General features: G+C 39.5%; 1 protein-coding gene across 9 annotated transcripts in view; it reads left to right on the top strand.

Annotated features, from left to right (window-relative positions):
• The window catches only part of GRIP1 (glutamate receptor interacting protein 1), a 222,927-nt gene that overhangs the window by 190,803 nt on the left and 12,522 nt on the right, over positions 1-19,602 (top strand). For all 9 annotated transcript variants that reach the window (XM_017733202.1, XM_017733198.1, XM_017733199.1 and 6 more), the window contains 7 exons: positions 5,204-5,273; positions 5,533-5,678; positions 10,414-10,558; positions 11,599-11,738; positions 11,906-12,094; positions 14,531-14,684; positions 17,256-17,456. In XM_017733202.1, coding sequence (XP_017588691.1) covers positions 5,204-5,273; positions 5,533-5,678; positions 10,414-10,558; positions 11,599-11,738; positions 11,906-12,094; positions 14,531-14,684; positions 17,256-17,456 — 1,045 coding nt within the window. The remainder of the gene's footprint in view (positions 1-5,203; positions 5,274-5,532; positions 5,679-10,413; positions 10,559-11,598; positions 11,739-11,905; positions 12,095-14,530; positions 14,685-17,255; positions 17,457-19,602) is intronic.

Raw genomic sequence — 19,602 nt, 5'->3', positions numbered from 1 at the left:
GAGACGTTACTTAGTTTCAGATTTATTAATGCAAGAGAAAAGTAACAGAAAAAAATTTAAAATCCCCTTAGATAGCAAAACCCCTTAAAAGCAGGACAGAAGAAAGTTTTGTGAGCATCATTGTTAATGTTAATCCAGGGCTCTGAGTTTTGGATAGGTCATGTCAGTTACCTCCCAGTATACTGCTCTTGCCCATTGCTGCATTCATACACACTCTGGAGTCATATCATTCTTCCCTTATCTCTGCAATATCTGCCTCATTTTCCCAATGACAGAGACGTACACTCAACAAAGACCTTATTTCATATTTTGCAAATACACGTGACTATATATTTAATGCTTCAGATATTACTAGTTTCACACCCACTTACATGATTAGAGCAAATAGAAGGTCTCAGTTCTTAAAATTACATCATCCAAATAAAGCACAGGAGTGTTCCTGTGCATGTGATTATGCTTTTATCACAGAATCATTCCCTAGAAGAGGGATGACTCTCAAGTCAGGCTAGTAGTGCTCAAAGCTGTTTCAATTTATTTGCCAGTGACATCAACTTTAGACCGTGTAATGAATATAGATTTTTTGGTTTTTTAAGACAAAAACCTTTTTTAAAGGTTTTTGAGGCAACTGGCTACTTTATCATAGACTAATTATTTTTTTTCTTATACTCATCAAATGATGTCCAATAAAATGACTTACTAGTGGATTCTGGTAATTGTAGTTAACAGCTTTTTTTTTTCCTTTCCTTTTCTTTTTTTCTTTCTTATGTAAGATTCTGATATCCTTACTGGTAATGAACTGCAGCACCTTGCTTCCTAAATAATCCCTCTGAAGCTAATGGGACTACTCAAGGAATAAGAAGCTGTAAAGCTGGTAAGAATATCAGAATCTCACCCAAACTATCAGTTTGTCTGAGTCACTTTGACTAGCAGCTATACTGTAGTCTGCTTTATTGTTTTTGTATTTCATCAGAAACAAGCTTTGTAAATATCTACAGATATTTATCATTGGCTATGAGAATTTATTTTCTAAAGCATGCTTCTGTATATTTTGGGATTTCACCTGGCAAGCTCTACAAGTAATTCTTTTCAAGACAGAAAAATATCAACAGATTTCTCAGCTGCTCCACATGAACAAATACTTAAGGAACAAAAGAGCTGCATCAGTGTAATTTTAAAAAGCTCTTCCATGTATTTAATAATCATACTATTCTTAAAAATATCTAGTAGCTGTAAACCAACATTGTGGATAAATGGACTGACTTTGTGTAAAAAGTGTTTTTCCATCACATGAGCATTTTCCTTTGCTTGTTCAGTTTGTTCAGAGCTTGATCAAACGCCAGAGTTTGAAGCCAGGCTGAGAGTAGTGAGTTTTGTCTGGGTGGTAGGGGAAATGTCCACCTCAAAATCTGTTGAAGTCAGTGTGTGGGAGGTTTTTTTTGAGTTAGCAGTGAAATAAGAAAGGAGCATTGTTTGAGGAGTTTTTTAAACGTAATTGAACAGATGATACACAAAACTGACAAAACTTAATTGAACTTGCTTTCAAGTGTCCAGGGAAGTGTAGTAGAAGTAGAGCAGAGACCTGGGATGGAGACCTAGGATCACAGAGTAATTTAAAGAGAGAGAACAAACGCTTAAGAGCAGCTGTTTAGCTGCAACACTGAATTTAGTACCTGTACAACTTTGTGCAGTCTTCAGTCCACTTGTAGTTATTTGTACAGACTCTGAGGTCTCTACAAAAGCTGAACATTAGATAGACTAGAACAGCTGGAACAGGGAGGAGAAAAGTTGAGATCTTCACTGGACAAGCAGAATGGGACAAGGAGAGAAAACAAGTGGAAAGCTGTAACAGGGAGACAGCAGATGAGGGGAGAGACCGAGCTGTGATCAGGATTAGGGGCAGCTGGGACTTGAGCAAGAAGGCTGGACATGGGTGAGTGGTAAGGTGCTTTGTTTTTAACTGCCTCTTAAAACCAGAAATAATTCTGAAATGGAGACTTGAAGCTGTAGAGTGTCACTTCAAGCTTGCATTAATTGATGAGGATATATTAACTGGTCAAATACTGCTTTCCCACTGGAACTCTTGTTTCTCTGCTCTCTGGGGAGAGATGAAACAGTGGTGTGTAACAAAGGGGATGGAGGCTGCATAATGAATGAAATGGAGGATTGCAGAAAGACAAAGGAGGCGTTCTCATGGTCAAGGTGGTTTAATGCTACCCTGGGGAAATTAGAGTGGTTTTTCTTTTCTCTGCAAAAGACTTACGCTGAGACAAGTCCTTATGGGAGTGGGGGGTGGAGATCTTCCACAGGTGGCTGCTTGATTTTATGCAGAAACATTGAGATCGTGGAGTTGCACTCACAGAAATGCTGCTCATCTGCAGCTGTTGCTGAAAATGCCAGTAGTTGTGTTTCAGACAGAGAATCTGTTATATTCTACAAACTATTGTGAGCTATAAAGACATGAATATCTCAAATTGCTCACTGAAAACTGTCATACTTTGAACTAAATGTTCCTATGTTTCCTTTCCTTATCTGTAAAATCAGGATAATAGTATTCAAGCTTCTTGCTGGAGACAGCATCTGTTCACCAGCATTTGGGACGCCATTTTAGGCTATCGTGATGTGCAAAAAGGTACAAAAGTTCAGGAGGAAACAAATTATTTTATCTCTGCAATGCAACTTGAATAATTTGTAGGAAGTATGTCATGAGCATTGAACAATAACAAAATGAAGTGTGGTGTATCTGCTTCTCAGCGTGGGGAGATTCATTTCACACAGAGCTGTGTTTGTTGCCTACAAAAAGGCTTTCATTCTCCAGAGCAACTAATAGCCTGGGAGAACTCACAAAATACTGGTGGTTCACACTTTAGTCAGCTTGAAACTGTGATAACTTTGTGTGCATGTCAGTACTCTTTGCATCCTCATGTACTTTGTGGCTCTGCATTTTGAGCTGTGCTCTTTCCCTCAGTTTGCTCTTCCTCTCATCTTTTTGCAATAATAATGGACTGTTTTCCTAAGTTCTGGTAATTTTTATAAGGCAGTTTAATAAAAAGTATTTTAAGATTCAGACCCTAGTCTGCAGACAATGTACAGTGGGTAGCATATAACCTCAGAGTAAGGCAACCAAGAGGGTAAAAACATGGAATTAAAAAAAAAATAATCACCAAAGTGATACTCTAAAATTTTAACAAGATACTAATTGGTGAGACAAATTCAGAGGATTCAGGTAATTTATAGAATTGTCATATATTTGACCCACGACATGAAAGAATGAGAAACAAACTACGAAAATTACCTATCTTGCAAAAAGTTAATGACTGTTCTCTAAATTGCAACATAATCATTTCCCGAAAACATGCTGTTTTAGACAAATTTCTAAAAATTCTCGAAAGTCCTTGTATGTCTGTCTAATGGACTTTCAAGACATTGCATTTGAAATATGGCTATTTAGCAGTTCTTGAATAGCTCCTTTGGACATTCAAAGGCTGTCTCAGCCAGGGCAGCTAAGGTTAACAAGACCTGTTAGCATATTGTGTTGGAAATGTCATTATTAATTTACCATGTGGTTGCTGTAGGTGAAGATCTGTCATTTTGCATCAAAGAAAAGATTCATGAGCTGCAAAAATAACTGACATCAGGATTTTGTAGGTGATCTTCCAGTATGGGCAGTTTTTTGGGTGATTGTCAGTTCAGGTGTGGGAGCCGAATGGAAAAGTACCTTCTATGAAAGAATGCTGAGGGCTCAGTACACAGAGCAGAAATTATGTGGGACAGTTGAAGAACCCTAAACGTGCCAAACTGATCAGTGCTTTCAGGAGAGCTGAGAGCCTTATACCACACGGCAATGTTTTAGTATCAGCACACTCTTTGTTAACAGTCCCAAAAGTCCGTCTGTGTTCACCACATGGAGCACCACCTGGATGGAGCAGCTGTAGGTGATATTCTTCCCAAAGGTAGACAGCATGTGCCACACAATTGTCTAAAAATGTGTCTTCATCACCCTCAAGTTCTAAGCCCACTGCTTGCCATATCAGATCTTCAGTGCAGTCTTCTGTCAGCAAATGGGTGGACCCTCCAAAACAATGCATTCAGTGAAGCCACTTCAAGAAACAGACCTCTGGAAGTAGTCAGTGATTATTGTTGTCTTCCTCCAGGGTATTTAACTGCTTCTAGGCAACTAACGGTAAAGCAAAATTGCTGAGTGAATTTCCTGGCAAAGGGAAACTTGTCAAATACTTTCGCTCAAGTTGGTAAAGAATTGCAGTGCCTGGTGTTGAAGAGCAGAGCAAAATTTTATCCATGAGGGACAGCTAGAAAAATTGACCATTAATGTCAGATACTTCCAAAAAGAGATAAGTGTGTAAGGAGAGGACTGGTGGGAGTTTTACTAAAATGACTAGAATGGCAGTGCTTCTAGTCGGTATCCCCAGTACAAAGTTGGGAAAAGTCCACAGTGCTTAAGGCTCAGCAGCAGTACAGGGGGGGCAAGGTTACTGATCAAGAGAGGCACAGGTTGCTTAAGAGGAAGCAGTGAGTTGCAGTGAAGCAAACAGCAGTGTGATGTAAGCTGCACCTATGCAAACATGGTAGCTGTGTATCAGCCCAGTGGGGGGTGTAGCCACTGTCCACAGCATCTCATTTATTGGGAGTTGATTCCTCCTTCTCACCCAGGAAGCATTACTGTCATACCTCTACCTTAAGCACTGGACAGGACAGAAGTGGATGGAAAGAACATGGACTAGCCCACCCTAGATATTTTGCCAGAGCAGCTCTGTCAGTGAGGGATATAGTAAAACAGGATTTATTCTGGCAAAAGATCACCATTAGTAGTTGCACTGAAAGATTCTAATGACAGAAAGTCTTCCTTAGGTATTATAGCTACACAGCATTTTATGATAGATCACTGGAGGTGTACTGTGATATCCTCAGATGGCTCAGTCCTGGTCTAACCCAGAATTCAGACACATCAGGCTAAATTCACTTCGTACCAGTCACCGCAATTCCGAAATTTTCTAATTTTTGAGCAGTATCAGTCTTGCTAATGTGCTGCTGGTGTTTGTTTGTACCTAGAGTTCAGATAATTTAGGCGTAGGGGAGGAATATGATCCAAGTAAGTAATGTGTTTGAAGTATTGATTTATGGTCAAAATTAGTCCATCTGCATATCTAGAAACAAAAGAAAAGCCTGTATATGTTCTTTATTACAGCTCCGTCAAGTAGAAAACCGGGGGACCCTCTGGTTATTTCTGATATCAAGAAAGGAAGTGTTGCTCACAGGTAAGACATTAGAGCTCCCAGTAAAAAGCTGTTTATATATGTAACCAGCCACATTCAAGTTAAACAGAGAGAGCTTGTAAGACACTGTGCGCTTTTTTTTTTGTAATAAAAGCTTTTGTAAAAAGTATAGAAAATAGAAGGCATATTAAGAAATAATTGTCTTAAAAATCCATCTTGTTTCTATAATCATGTTTATACCTTTTAAGATACCTTTCTTTTAAAGTTAGGGTTTCATGTAAGCTTGTTTGCTTGTTCACAGAACGGGGACACTCGAACTGGGTGATAAGTTGCTGGCAATAGATAATATTCGACTTGACAATTGCTCAATGGAGGATGCTGTCCAGATCCTTCAGCACTGTGAGGACCTTGTAAAGTTAAAGATCCGCAAGGATGAAGATAATTCCGGTATTAGCAATGACTATTGCAGATTCATGTGTATTTTCAGGATTTCTAGAACATAGGGGATTTCTTTTACATTTAAATTTTAGTGAAATGTTTTTTCTAAACACGTCTGGTTTATGCTAATGATAATCAGAAAATGTCACCCAAAAAGAATTTTAATGGTATATAAAGCTTTGAATTTTCTTGCTGGCTATATTGCTTGCAGGAGCTGCAATGCAAAATTAGTTCTTCAGTTCTCTGAAAAGACAGTTTGCCCTCAGGTGCAGCCATATAAAGTTGATCTGTTTCTTATCAGAGTATTGGGATTTTCTCTGCTTTTAAGATTGGAATCATGGTTAGCAAAGCACGGATCCCTAGGCCTCAGTTCTCCAGCAAAATGGTGTAGTGCATGCTTTGTCCATAAACTTTAAAATTTGACTTGAGTACAACTGTTCACATGCTTAAACATGCTGTGCTGGATGTCTGGTGGAGGAGCCATGTCTGATCAGCCCAGTGGAATAATGGACCTGCTATAATTTTGTACACCTACACCCATTAATCGTTTTGTGTCTTCCCCATTATGGATTCCATAAGAGCAGAATTTCTACCTGGAGATAATAAAGTGAGTTCTGTTATGCATTGTAGTGGCAAAGGAAGTAAGACGGTTATTACTGCTGGTGTTTATATTACAGCGTTACACAAAAGCACAAACTGAAGATGTACTTCTTTTCAGCTCTATACAGTCTCACAGCAAAAAGGCACAGCCTGCCACACTTCATTATTTGAAATTAAGTGCAACTGTTGAAGTGGTGTTTAGAATTGCACTAGAAGGCTCTTTTCCTTTTTCCTCCTCCCTCCTAATTGCTTTTGAAAGCAAACAAAGTATCTTCTCAGTATTATAGTACAAAGCAAAGACAGCTGCATTTAGTACCTTGTGCAAATTGTTGCTGTAATTGAAATGTGGATTTCAGTCTCCACCCATGGAAAGTAAGATCTTTGCTCTCTTAGGTATTGCACACCATGGTACTGGTACAGATTTTAGTCTCAGTGGGATTCCTATACCACAGTTTTCTTTTACACACTCACTTTGCTTATTTTATAGTTACATCATATATCTATATCAAGATTCTCACACAACTACAGTGTTTTATCCAGACATGATTTGTGTAATTGAACAGATTCAAATGTACCTAGACAGCTACTCAGAAACCTACAGAAAAAAAATTCTTTATACAAATTGTTCTTGTAACAGCTGACTAAGTGTCAAAGCGTAAATGGAAGTATTTATAGGAGATTTCATGTACTTTGAAATTTAAAATGAGTAAGTGTCTCCTGAAATGTTAAAGAAAAAATATTTAGGAAACGGTGGCATAACAGTACCAAAGGTATAACAAAAAGTATATCTCAGTTAAAATAATTTTTTGTGTATTTGCCATTAATTTAGTTATGAAAGGGTTTTTTTCTCACAAAGGAAAAAATGTGCTGCTGAAACTCAACAGAGGAGAATAATAAATTCCCTGAGAAAATAAAAGCCTGATGCTAATTGACAAGTAGGAATGGAGAACTACCAAAATATTTTGTAAATCACAGAATAAGATTAAGATTTAAACTTTTTTTTATTTTTCATTGCATGCTTTTTTGAGGAAGGTCAGGCAAGGAGTATGGGTCTCAGAGCTGTGTTCCTCTGAGCCACCATGCAGCTGAGGCCACAGCAGGATGATGTATGTCAGGTGCTCCCCAGACCCTGCTGCTCTTTGCCCTTTTTGTATTGGTCAGATGTTATTCTGACGAGCAAGAGGTCAGTGGGCAGAGCAGAGGCACTGCAGCACGGAGGATCTACTTTCATTAAATGTGGTTTCCAAGAATTACCCACAAGTGCATCACAGGAAAAGAAAGATGGAAAATCTCAAAAATGAGATGCATAACCATTATACTTCAGGTAGATCTTCTCCCCAGACGGAGGTATGTTTCCAGCAGTTTTTCTCTTGCCTTTTCTTCTTGCCAGCTTCGCAAACTGAGGGCAATTTTAAATCCTGACTAACCTAATGGCTGGCTACCTCCCGTTCTTGAATATCAGCATTCTTTGCTTTCATGGCAGAACTGGCCTTCCTCGTGAATTCAGGCCACATGCATGCCCTGGTCTTGGATAGGTCGTGTTGCTGCTGCCTGGGAAGCACTAAACAAAGAGAACAGCATAACATTCTACCATTACTGTTCTGACCTACAGCTAACCAGAGAATAGACATAATGGATCAGTCTTCCTTCCAGTTATTCACTGAGATCTATAGACTTCCAACTCTTATGTGGCAGGGCTGCTGATGATTATAGCTTCTTATTCACTTTGTGTTTATAGCAGAGAAATGTCAGTATTGTGTCAACTCTTAGCAAGTGCTGGATATTGCATTTTCAATTAGCTTGGTGGGTTACTTTCCATCCTTTAGTTGAAGTCTTGTACCATCTGTGCCACAGCTGCATAAACAGTACCAGCATTAGATCCCAGGGGATTTGTGGTTGTTCCATAAGTGCTTTAAGCAAGCAAAGCTGCCATTGTGCCATACGGTATCATACAGTCAGCCCAGGACAGCTGTGCAGTGGCAGCTTGCATGCTAGCCCACTGTATGCCAGACAGGAGCTTCCAGTGCCATCTTGGGAGTTGGGTGCTTCTGGAAAGAGCACGTCACTTAAAGTGCAGTCGATGTGAACTGTGCCAAAACACTGATGGCAATGCCTCAAGTAGGCAAGAAAATCTCAGTATTCTTTGCTGAATAAACACCACTAATTCTTCTCTCCTTTGATTCTCTGTGTGTAGCATTTTCTGTACATGGATAACAAGGAGGAAATAGGACAGAGCAGGGTGGGGAAGGAACTAAAGATCTAAATTTTCTGAAAATTGAGAAGAAGCAAAATAGCTTCAAAGTTATTAGTGTTCCTCCCACTCTGCTTGAAGTACCATGTTCAGTATTAGAAGAAGGCAACTCTTTGAACTTTTGCTAGTGATGCAGGTGGGGTTTTTTTTCCTTTTTAAGCTTTTCCACCTACAGGAACAGAAATGGTAACGTTTGAATTTTCTAACTTGTCTTAGTTAGTTTTAGTAACATTCATGAATGTGCATTCTAGACATTTTCCACATTCACTGAACTGTTCAAAATGTCATTACCCACAGATTTAGGAAAATTTGCCTACCAGACCAGTCATCCTGGCTAAATACCAACATCAGAACATGAGCTAGAAAGCATTCGTTACTTTGATTTGAGGAGAAATCTAGCATTTTAAATTTTAAAATATTAGTTCACAACTCAAAGATGGTGCAGTTGATTGCTCTGTTGCTGTGGTTAGGGTTTTTTAATAGTATGTAAAGAGCATTATATAAATACAGGCACGTTTCTTGTTGGTGCAACACCTATTTAGTATTGTTTGAGGAAATACATTGTATTTAAGTTTACTCAGTGATGGATTCTTTTCCAGTTGTGATAATTGTTTGGTGAGATAAAATTTCAAAATCATGCAAATTACTCCATGCAATATAATGAAATAATATCTAATGGACTTATTATTCAATTTAGTTGATAATTCAGTATTCAGAAGATATTTTTGATTCTGTTACAAAAAGCTTAAAACACGTCCATCAAAAACAGGGATTCTTTTACTAATACAGCTGCTCATCTTATAATGACTTTTGACTTTTCCCAGAATTCTTTTAAGGAAGTTTGCGTTTAAAACTTTTGAATTACCTTTAATTTTAAACATCTTCCTTTCAGTTCAAGAAACAGATGAGTATCAGTATTTATACCATAGGAGTAACTTGCCTTTTCTCTAATAATGTGATGCTGTGGCAAATAAAGACAACAGCCTCCTGGTCTGCAATTGGCAGAGCTTGGCCAGCAGGTCAAAGGATGTGATCCTTCTCTCCTGCTCAACACTGTCGAGAGATTTCTGGAGTGCTGGGTCCAGTCCATGGGCTCCCCAGTACAAGACAGACATGGACACATAGTGGATGAGGTCCAGCAAAGGGTCACAGAGGTAATGAAGAAGCCAGAGCATCTCTCCTCTGAGAAAAGGCTGGGGCATATGGGACCACTCGGCCTGGAGAAGACAAGGCTCAAAGGGGGAATCTCATTAGGGTGTACAAATATCTGAAGGGAGGATGGAAAGCAGACGGAGCCAGGCTCTCCTCAGTGGTACCCAGTGGCAGGACCAGAGGTAATGAACACAAACTGAAACACACAAGGTTCTGTTAGAGTGTCAGGAAACACTTCTTTACTTTGAGAGTGACCAAACGCTGGCACAGGTTGTACAGAGAGCTCGTGGAGTTTCTGCCTGTGGAGATACTTAAAAGCCACCTGGGTACAATCCTGGGCAAACGGCTGTAGTTGGCCCTGCTTGTCCCAGGAGGTGGGACAAGGTGGCATCCAGAGATCCCTTTCAACTTCAGTCAGTCTGTGATCCTGTAACAAAATAGCCTTAAGTTATACTTCAATAGGAAAGAAGATCCGAAGGTTTTAAAGAGAGTAAAATTTAGTCTTAACAGAATAAGGGGAGTTTTTCTGTTGACTTGTGTCTAGGTTTTGGCAATAAAAAATTGCACAATAGGTAATTTATTTTTTTAAAAAATAATCCAGTAGAACATGATTAAGAATTGTATCGGAAATGTTATCCTTTGAAAATATTGTTTCATTACCAGTCACTAGACTGAATATGCTATTTTTTTCATTCCCTCTTTCATAAGAAACCAATTGCATCCCCTTGGCATTTATTGCAGATGAACAGGAGAGCTCTGGAGCAATTATTTATACTGTTGAACTCAAGCGCTATGGTGGGCCTCTTGGAATTACAATCTCTGGTACTGAAGAACCCTTTGATCCCATAATAATTTCCAGCCTTACGAAAGGAGGATTAGCTGAAAGGTAAGTTGGAAAGCAAATTATTTTTAAATGTTCTCTCTGTCAAGATAGAGATTCATTTTGTTTACCTAAAAACCCTAATTTTCATGGTTTAGCAATTAATTTTTTAATAATTCTCCAAATCTGAGTTTATAATCTTTTTGCTGTTGTGTTTTTGATCATTGCCAAGCTCCAGGAGCATGAGCAGGATGTACATACTATACAAGGCAGAGGACTGTGGTCCTTATTACAAATCACCAAGGAAAAGCTGATCAATCAAACTGCTCAGTCACAGGAACATTTTAGCAGCCTTTTAAAGCCAATAGCCCTGTATAGTACAGTAAGTAAAGAAAGCACTTCATGTGTCCAAGTTTATCTGAACTTATCATATACTTATCTGCCACTGCATCTGTATGGGCACTCAGATACACCATAGAAAGCCTTACCAGAGGAGCAGAAATGCTCCTCCTGGTAAGTGATAGAGAATAATGAAAATGGTCAGGATTTTTGTCACCTGTTATTTCTCAGATTGGTTGAGTCATTGAGACTTGTACCTTTGGTGGTGGTTTCAGAGAGAACTTACAGCACACAAAACTCAGTACTGTGCACAGCCAGAAGCAACAGTGCATTTGCACAAAAATACTTTATTTTGTTTTCCTGATTAACCCATCCTGAAGGCCAGGCTTTTGAAATAGCTGGTTGGTTGCTTACACTGCTTTTATTTACTTTGTGAGACTTCTAGAAACATGACTCATTTCAGGACTTACTGAGCTGTCTGAGATTGCTCTTGAACAGGTGGGCTGCAGTGAATATCATCCACAGGTGATTAACTCAACTGTCACAGTAACACAGAAATCCACCTCTTCATGCCTCAGCTCTGCTGTTGTCACTACAACAAAGGTGACTTGCTTTAAGCATTTCTAGCAAAATAATTATTCTGTGACACAGCAATAACAGCAAAATAAAGGAAGGGAGATGAGACTTTCATGCTCCAAAACGCAAAGAAATTGCCTTTGTTGCCTTTTATGCTCTCTTCTCAATGTTTTACTTCTCTCTTATTGTAGGACTGGGGCAATTCACATAGGAGACAGAATCCTAGCAATAAATAGTAGCAGTCTGAAAGGAAAACCTTTGAGTGAAGCCATTCATTTATTACAGATGGCAGGAGAAACTGTCACCTTGAAAATCAAGAAGCAAACAGATGGTGAGTGTGGCCAAGGGTACCATTCATGGTTCTTAATGCGTGTGTTATTGCAGATTAACAAGCATTTAGGCCATCCATGGAAAAGCTTTGTGTCAGGAGTAAAAACCAGATTCTCAGAACTGCAGTAAAGCAAGGATCAACACCTTTTTTTATGTAATCCTATTCAGCTACCAGTCCCAAGAAATTTTCTGTGCCTGTGGGTCACGTGAGTGAACTGAGCGATGCTGAAGATGAAAGCTCTGCTGCACAGAAATCTGGCAAGCTCTCGGACATCTACTCCACTACAGTCCCAAGTGTTGACAGTGCAGTAGAGTCATGGGATGGCTCTGGTATTGATACCAGCTTTGGAAATCAAGGTACTGTCAAAAATACAATCAGCATTTAAAGCAGGAATTATTGCCTTCATGGCTGACCTTCCTTTGCCCTAAGGAGAACTTTTTACCTGTACTGACTTTTAACCCTGTACTTTATAATGTGCTGCTGTCTCATTATGACCACACACCTCGGCAGGCAGCATGATTTCTTGCACTTGGCCGGCCTCAGATTCATTCTTTCATGAGGATGTGATGTGTTACAAAGCATTTATCAATACATTAACAGGCTTTTGTTAGCTTTACTGACATCTGAATAGCTTGGTCCATAGCTCATCCACAACTAAATGAGTTTATCCTTCAAGTACAGATCAATGCAAGGCACAGAACACTCTGGAGATGTTCATGAGTTTGATGCCCATATGCATTAATTTTTAAATGACAACAGATTTATTATAAACTACTGAAGGGCAACATTAGTCATTGCCTATGATTGGTAAATCTCTTGCTTCTTCCTCATTCCTGCAGTATTAATCTAACTTTCAGCTGTCAAAAACAGTCATTTTATTTACAGACATGATTTTCCATAAAGATAATTTTTTCACCTCTGACTATTGTTTTATATAGGATTTTCAAATAATCTCAATTTGTAACTTTTTTTTTTAGGCAGTGAGGGATGTAGACATTTTTTAATATTCTTGATAACAAGAAAAATAACTTACACGCAACTTTGGTGTTTTATTTAACTCTTTTAAAAATGTTTCTTTCCGTAGTAAAGCATGTATTCCCATTACCTGGAAGCTATCTGAACAGATAGATCCTTACCTCAAATAGTTTTACCACTGGAGTTAGAATTTGGATTAATTTGACCCCTTTTCTTAACTGTGTTGGTCAGTTTATCAAAATAAGTTATATTAGATTTTCCTCTGATGTTTTTAAGTTCTAAGGAGAAGTGTTGCTAAAAAAGTGCCAGAGTGGTAATTCTCATTTTCTGGATGAATTGATGATGTTTGGAGCAAATTGTTCAGCTGTGGAAAAGACTGAGGCCCAGAATGTTTTCCAAAGTCCTGATGATTCAGATGCCATGCCAAAGCTGAACCAGTATCTCAAAGCAGATTTTTTTTTAACTTCCTTAAAGAAATCAGCCCAGACTTGGCTGATTACATGGCACCTCTGCTAAACAGCCTGAGTGTAAACAGATTTGTGCCTTTAATCCCTTGCTGTGATGGTGGCCCCCATTTCTATTAAAGTTCATTCTGTCTGGACCCATCAAGCTAACTTTGGCTTTTCTCCAAACTTTTCATGGCAATAAGCACAGGCTAAGCAAGTTGAGGAGTTGGGGGATGTTTCTGGAGCACCAGATAATGCTTTATCCTATTAATTACCAATTTAATGCTGGTGAGCTGTCTTTTCTCTCATTGAATTAATACCCCATTTTGTACCTTTGTCTTATGAGTCTGTCTTACTAATCCAGAGCCTTCACCACACAGCAGTGGCATCTTCCCAACCAATACCTTTCCTAGAATCTGGGAGTATGTTAATGTCTGCCAATTTGCTGGAAGATGCTCACAGCTCTGTCGTTACAGAGCTAGTTACAGGCTTTGAGGGAGACAGGTCTAGACTGATTTATGGAAGCAAATTACCCTCTTTAGAGGGGTGGCAGCAGTGATAATTGTTAATCATCAACAAAATAGTGCTTCCTAATCTGATATGCACATCAAAAAATACCAACTATAGAGCTAGAAAAGGAATGTATCCAGGTGAAGTCTATTACATATATATTTTATATATATATATAATATATTCTGTATCTCAGTTCTACCATGATGGATTTTGCTTACTAGATCAGCATCAGCTTGTGACCCGTTGATCCATGTGTTCTTCTTGATAACATCACTTGGAAACTGCTTCCTACTTGGAATTCAAATTACACCTAGTTTCAGTTAAAGAAGTACTATTGAAGTAATACCTGCTTTGTTAGTATGATAAAATAAAAAACCCAGAAATAAACTCTGTAGGTATAAAAGCCATCTGATGCCACTTATACAGCCTTGAGACACTTAGAAATGGGTGATAGAGATGGTGTATATTGGTCCTGGGAATGTGTGCCCATTATGAGACAGGCCTTCCCTGAGCTCTCAGAGCCCTAGTGAAAGGGCACGTGAAAAGCCAAGTTCATGGGGATTTTTAATGCATCTTTGCAAACTTTTTTCAATACATCTGAAGCAGTTTCCTAATAACTTAGCTTTAAGTTTGGGCATGTTGCATATGACCATGTTAACACATATTTAACATATCCATATCACATGTGATTCATTGATTCATTCACTACATAATCTAGGTCAAATAGTCTGCCTACAACAGGAAAAAAAAAAGCCAGCAATGATGAATCCAACAGTTCTTGAAAACCCAGTTTCAGAGGTGTGCTTTCTTGTCCTTTCAGCATATGCATTGCTGTAAATTAGTAATTCATCTTTTTAGGACACACCTATCAGGCTTCAGGATACAACTTCAATACCTATGAATGGAGGAGTCCCAAGCAGGCCAGTTTGTCCCCTCCAAGCAAACCACGGAACCACCCATTTCATGAGACAGGGCTGAGTGATGACGAATGGGATCGACCTGCAGCAAGCACGTAAGTTCCCATATGAGTTTCTGTTCTCTGATTTGCAGCTGCAGCAGTGTCTCAAAAATGAACACTTACTAGCTTGAATGAAATTATGTTTTTCTAATGAAGCTATAGCAGCTTTTCCTTTAAATATGAGATACAGTATACTTCATGGAACTTTTTGGGGTGGATTAGTGATCTTTATGGAGGATTATGATGCCAAAACCAAGACATATGTTTATTTTGAGTTACTTCAGCCAATAAAACACAGCATTTATCCCTTAAGAATAAACAAACAAAAAAATTAGGGCATTTCCCTGGGCAAGTTTCAGAAAAAACGTTATCTGTTTTCCACTTCATAAAAATAAACCTACGGATATTATGGCTAAAGACAACTGGCGTGTTAATCTTTTGTCTTCTATGAAAATTCATTTTGGTTTGGGCAAAGAAGCACAAATTACAGTCTTCTTCCATAAATACTTGAGACATCCACATTCAGTAGGAGTGATTCAGTAGGAGTAAAAAGTGATCCAGGTACAAATGTCTTGTTCAAACCTATGGTAGTTTGCCATGCAGTTATTCCTTCTCTCCTGAGAAGTAAATCTCCTTTTCAGTTAATTTCTCTGTGGACAAAAGAACTTCTTGAGAAAAAAATTTTTACTTCACAATTCTTGGAGATAGTGAAGGACACAAAAATCTCTTCTGTTCTAAGTTTTCTTTTCTTTTGGAACTGTGTTAAGATCCAGTTTTAACATTCTTAGAGATGCCTCTGCCCGAATTAAGGTGCAAACGAGACCATATGCCAGTGACAATAGCAAGGGTTTTGTTGTATAGTAAATATGAGAGAAAGAGAAAAGAAAAGGGGAAAGAAAGAAATAGAAAATAGGTGGGGGGATGAGGGGTGACAGAGACAGAATAAAAGAATATCACTGCTCCTTGGGTCCCACTGGTGCCTTGACGATCCTCTCCAGCTGGTCTCTTGGTGGTGAAGGTCCCCGAGAAGGCACAGAGTCCCATGGGTTTCTATGCTCACGCTGGGTGGGCATGTCTGGCCATGTCCCCCTGGGGTGGGGGTCAGTCTCTCACAGCAGACTCTGGGTCTGTTGCACCACGTGCAGCCCTGTGGGGCCAAGCCTCTCACGGGAATGTCCCATGGATGTGCCCTGTGGGGTTGGGGGTTCCACAGCTGGGCTGGTTTGTGTAACAGAGGATGGGTGTTTATTGCCTCTCACCAGAGGTTGCACCATGCACCCAAAACCTCCTCCTTCCCCCTACTCAGCTGGGGGGAGTCTGTGTATACCTGGATTCTGTGAGCCGTGCTCTCCCCCCACCCCAAACTCAGCTGGGGATAGTTGCAGCTGGTGGCTTTGGCCTTTTGTGGATGCACACCTTTCCCTCAGCCTGAGGTGATTGAACAATGGGTTTCCTTTAATCTAATCAGCAGTTCTATTTACAGTCCAAAGTTCTTCAAGGAGGTTTCTGTGGCTGTAGCTTTATATCAGTGTTTGAGGCATAAACTATGTTCAGTCTCTGACAAACTGTTAGTGGATCCACTGCAGAGCCTTGGGTAATTTCTGCCAATGAACTGTTCTTCTTCAGATGTGGGTAGACAGGCGTCACCGTTAAAGAGATTTCTGTGCTCTTTGTACCCACCCTCAGGACCTGCAGACATGCATGTCCTTCATGAGAACACACTTTCTTGGCGTACCAGCACACTGAGCCTGAAATCCCAGTCTGTGAAAAATTCAAGTTTAGTACTAAAGAAAACCTTCCTGGTGCCTGTATAAACATACTGGATAAGGAAATCTATAAGGTCCAATCTGTTACCTTTGAAATACAAATCAAGGCAAAATTTAGATGATGCTTTCAGAATTTGAATGACAGACCCTCTGATACAGCCCATGGCTTTGTGGTGTTTTGTCTGGAGACAAGCCTGGCAGGATGACAGCTAAGATATGGCAAGTGTGAACTCTCAGTCTGTATCCTTTGGTCCCCACTGCAGAAGCACACTGGCAGTTTTCATAGGCTAGTAGTGGGCAATGTTTAATAAAGGAAATTAGATAGTTTTCTTCATACTGCCCATTATAGGTAGCTTAGTATCTTTAGTTTAACAGGGCCTTTATCCACAGTTACAGCCCATATTTTGTTTCTCAAATGAGATGCAGCCACAGATTCCTACTGTTTTGCTGCTATGTAAGTAATAGGCTGAAAAAGTTGATGAGCAATGAATCGGGGAGCTGAATTGTAAAATATAGAATCTGGTAAATGAAAAGCATGTGTTCTATTACCATTTTAATGCACTGTTCAGCAGAAAGTATGCACATTAGAGTCTTGTTCTGCTTGTCAATGTGACTTACACCTGAGAGATTCAGTACAAATTAAAATAATGATTACTTTAATGCTCTCTCTGTAAAATGGATGGTGCCACATATGATGGTGTTCCTGTCCCGAGTGCTGGAGTATTTGAGGAGGGTATGTCTGTTTTTCAAGCCTGTTAAGAGGGATCCCCAGAAAAACACCTCTTCCCTTGTAGTTCTAGCTAAACAACTTCTTGTCTAGCCCTAGAAAGTAATTTTTTCTTACCTTTATTTTGTTTAGCACAGCTTCCAAGAATATGTGGCAACAGAAGGAGACTGAGACATTGGGAGAGAATCAAGAAAACCATTTAAAGCAAACATCTGTAGAAAGATCAGGTGGAGAGAGCATCAGGAGCGTGAAGAAAGAGGGAAAGATGTGGAAAGGTGCCTCTGGAGGGCAAAGGAAAGGTGGGGGACAGCTGGAAGAGTGGAATACTTCCAGGTAGGAAACCAAAAAGTGCACAGAAGTGAGATCCAGCGGGGCTGAGGCAGAGGTGGGGGCGGAGGGTGTGAGAGGACAGGGAAAGAAAGGAAAGACAGTTGAAATGAGAAAAACGGTAAAAGCAGAAAACACCACATTAACTTGCTGTTGATTGACAAGGAGATTTCAGTGGGCAAGCAAATGAAACCAGAGAGCTTAAACCATTCTGTAGCCTGGTGTCTACCTATCACTGGCAGGTAGGACAAGTCTGTTACAGTTCCTGCTCCAGAGAAAATGTTTTATACATTAGAAGAATGCTTACAGGAATGAGTCTGCCAGATCCAAGAACCTCCTGATGAAAAAAACTAAAAAAGACAAAGATTTTATCTCTCATATGGCAATAAGAACCAAATCATAGACACCAATGTCTTCATTATCTGTCCTACTGCCTTTCCTTCAGACTTTTTATGCATCTGAATTTCTGATGGCTCTTTGAGTGAATAAGCTTCAGAAAACCACATATGTTCATTATAGGTCAAACAATATTTCATATGACTTAAAATCAATCTCTCAGGTTTCAGATAAAAAAGACATCTAGATAAGAAGTTATTTTGGTACCTTTTTTGGTGCAGTAGCTCAGCTACAAATTACTCGTGTGACTGTAATGAAGATGCAAAAGTTGAGATTTCACACATCAGGAGACAAGACTCAGAGAAACAGCAAAAGAGGAGAGGAGAGCTGAAAAAGAAATTGCTTTAACTAAGTCCAGACATAGAGGCGTCACGATTTTAAATTTCACAGAAGTCTGAGAAGAAATGGACCTCCAGTTCTGGGAAATCCAGATTTTGCTGTCGCAGACAATTGCCTCAAATTATCCTGTTCATTAGCTTAAGTTCCATTTGATATCATTAATATGTAATACAGCAAGAGGTATTGTAATGGATAAATTAGTCTACGTTCAACATTGGCTGTTGAAAGAACTACATAGATTTGTTGAAAAAGCTCATTTCAGAAGTCAAGGATCTTTCTAAAATCATGTTTTAAATACTTTCTTGTCTTGCCTGGGAGGAATTGCATCTGTGATCTGAGTAGGTATTCTTGCCATTGCTGTATCTATTGCAATATCTTAGAAGAGACACTGATGCTAGGTGGAGAATCATTGCAATAAGAGATTGAAATGGCTGACCATTGTCTGCTTGACTGATTGTAGCTGTAAGAAAGCATCTCTGAGGCAGAGTATCATGTGTGTGAAGCATTCAAGCTGTCCTCCCTCGTGCTGGGCAATTCTCCTATTTAAAAGCTATTCTGTAAACAGAATTCCATTCACGCTATTCTCAGTAATACATTGTTTGTCAAGCAAGGCCTCAGATGCTTCCATAATAGTGTTTGCTCTGTTTATGTGCTGTTAAGCACCACTAGCTGCAGTCCATGGGCAGCTGCTCCAAAGTAACAGCTTGCTGCCACCAAAAGGGCGAATTGTCACTTTCCTTCCTCATCCTTCTTCCCCTGTGCCTTTCACATAATCAGCCCTCTCCCATGCAGCAGCTCTGATGCTTGTGTGAACCTTTACTGAGCTGCTTCTCCTTGCTAAGATAGAAAAAACCTCCTGCTTCCCTCCCTGTATACACACATGCACTGTAAAGGTGTTGCTTTGGGCTGTGTTGCCACAGCCTAGAGTTGGTGGTTGTTACCTGACCTCACTTGCTGAGCAACTTCCCTAAGCATCACTGTCACCAACATCTGCTCCAGAGTGCTTGTAATAAGGCTTTGGTGCATTTACAAAACACCAGAGACCTAAGTTTCCGTGCAAGACAGCGGCATCCCTGAAAGTTTCTCTGTGTTTATGTATGAAACGATTGGAGTAGTTTATATACAGCAGTCAGGTGGGCTTAAATTGATAATGATAAATGCAGCTTAGCCTGAAAGAATCCGTTAAAAAGCACCACCAAGCCTCTTTTGCAAAACGTTGTTTGCAAAAAATGAGGACTCTTTCCATATTGCCTGGGAGAAGTCTGTGAGGTTGAAAGGTTTTATTGCAAATATTTGTTGCACGGAGCAGCTCTGCACACAGCTACTGGTTGATTCATTAATTTTCATAGGGAGGTCCCAGTTTCAATCCAGTAAAAATGTGTATTGAATTGTTCTTGGAATCCATTTATCTCCTAAC

The sequence above is a fragment of the Corvus brachyrhynchos genome, unplaced genomic scaffold, assembly GCF_000691975.1.
Source record: "Corvus brachyrhynchos isolate BGI_N302 unplaced genomic scaffold, ASM69197v1 scaffold32, whole genome shotgun sequence".
NCBI classification, from domain to species: Eukaryota; Metazoa; Chordata; class Aves; order Passeriformes; family Corvidae; genus Corvus; species Corvus brachyrhynchos.
Note: the sequence above shows the minus strand (reverse complement) of the source record. Positions and strands in the feature narration are given on the sequence as shown.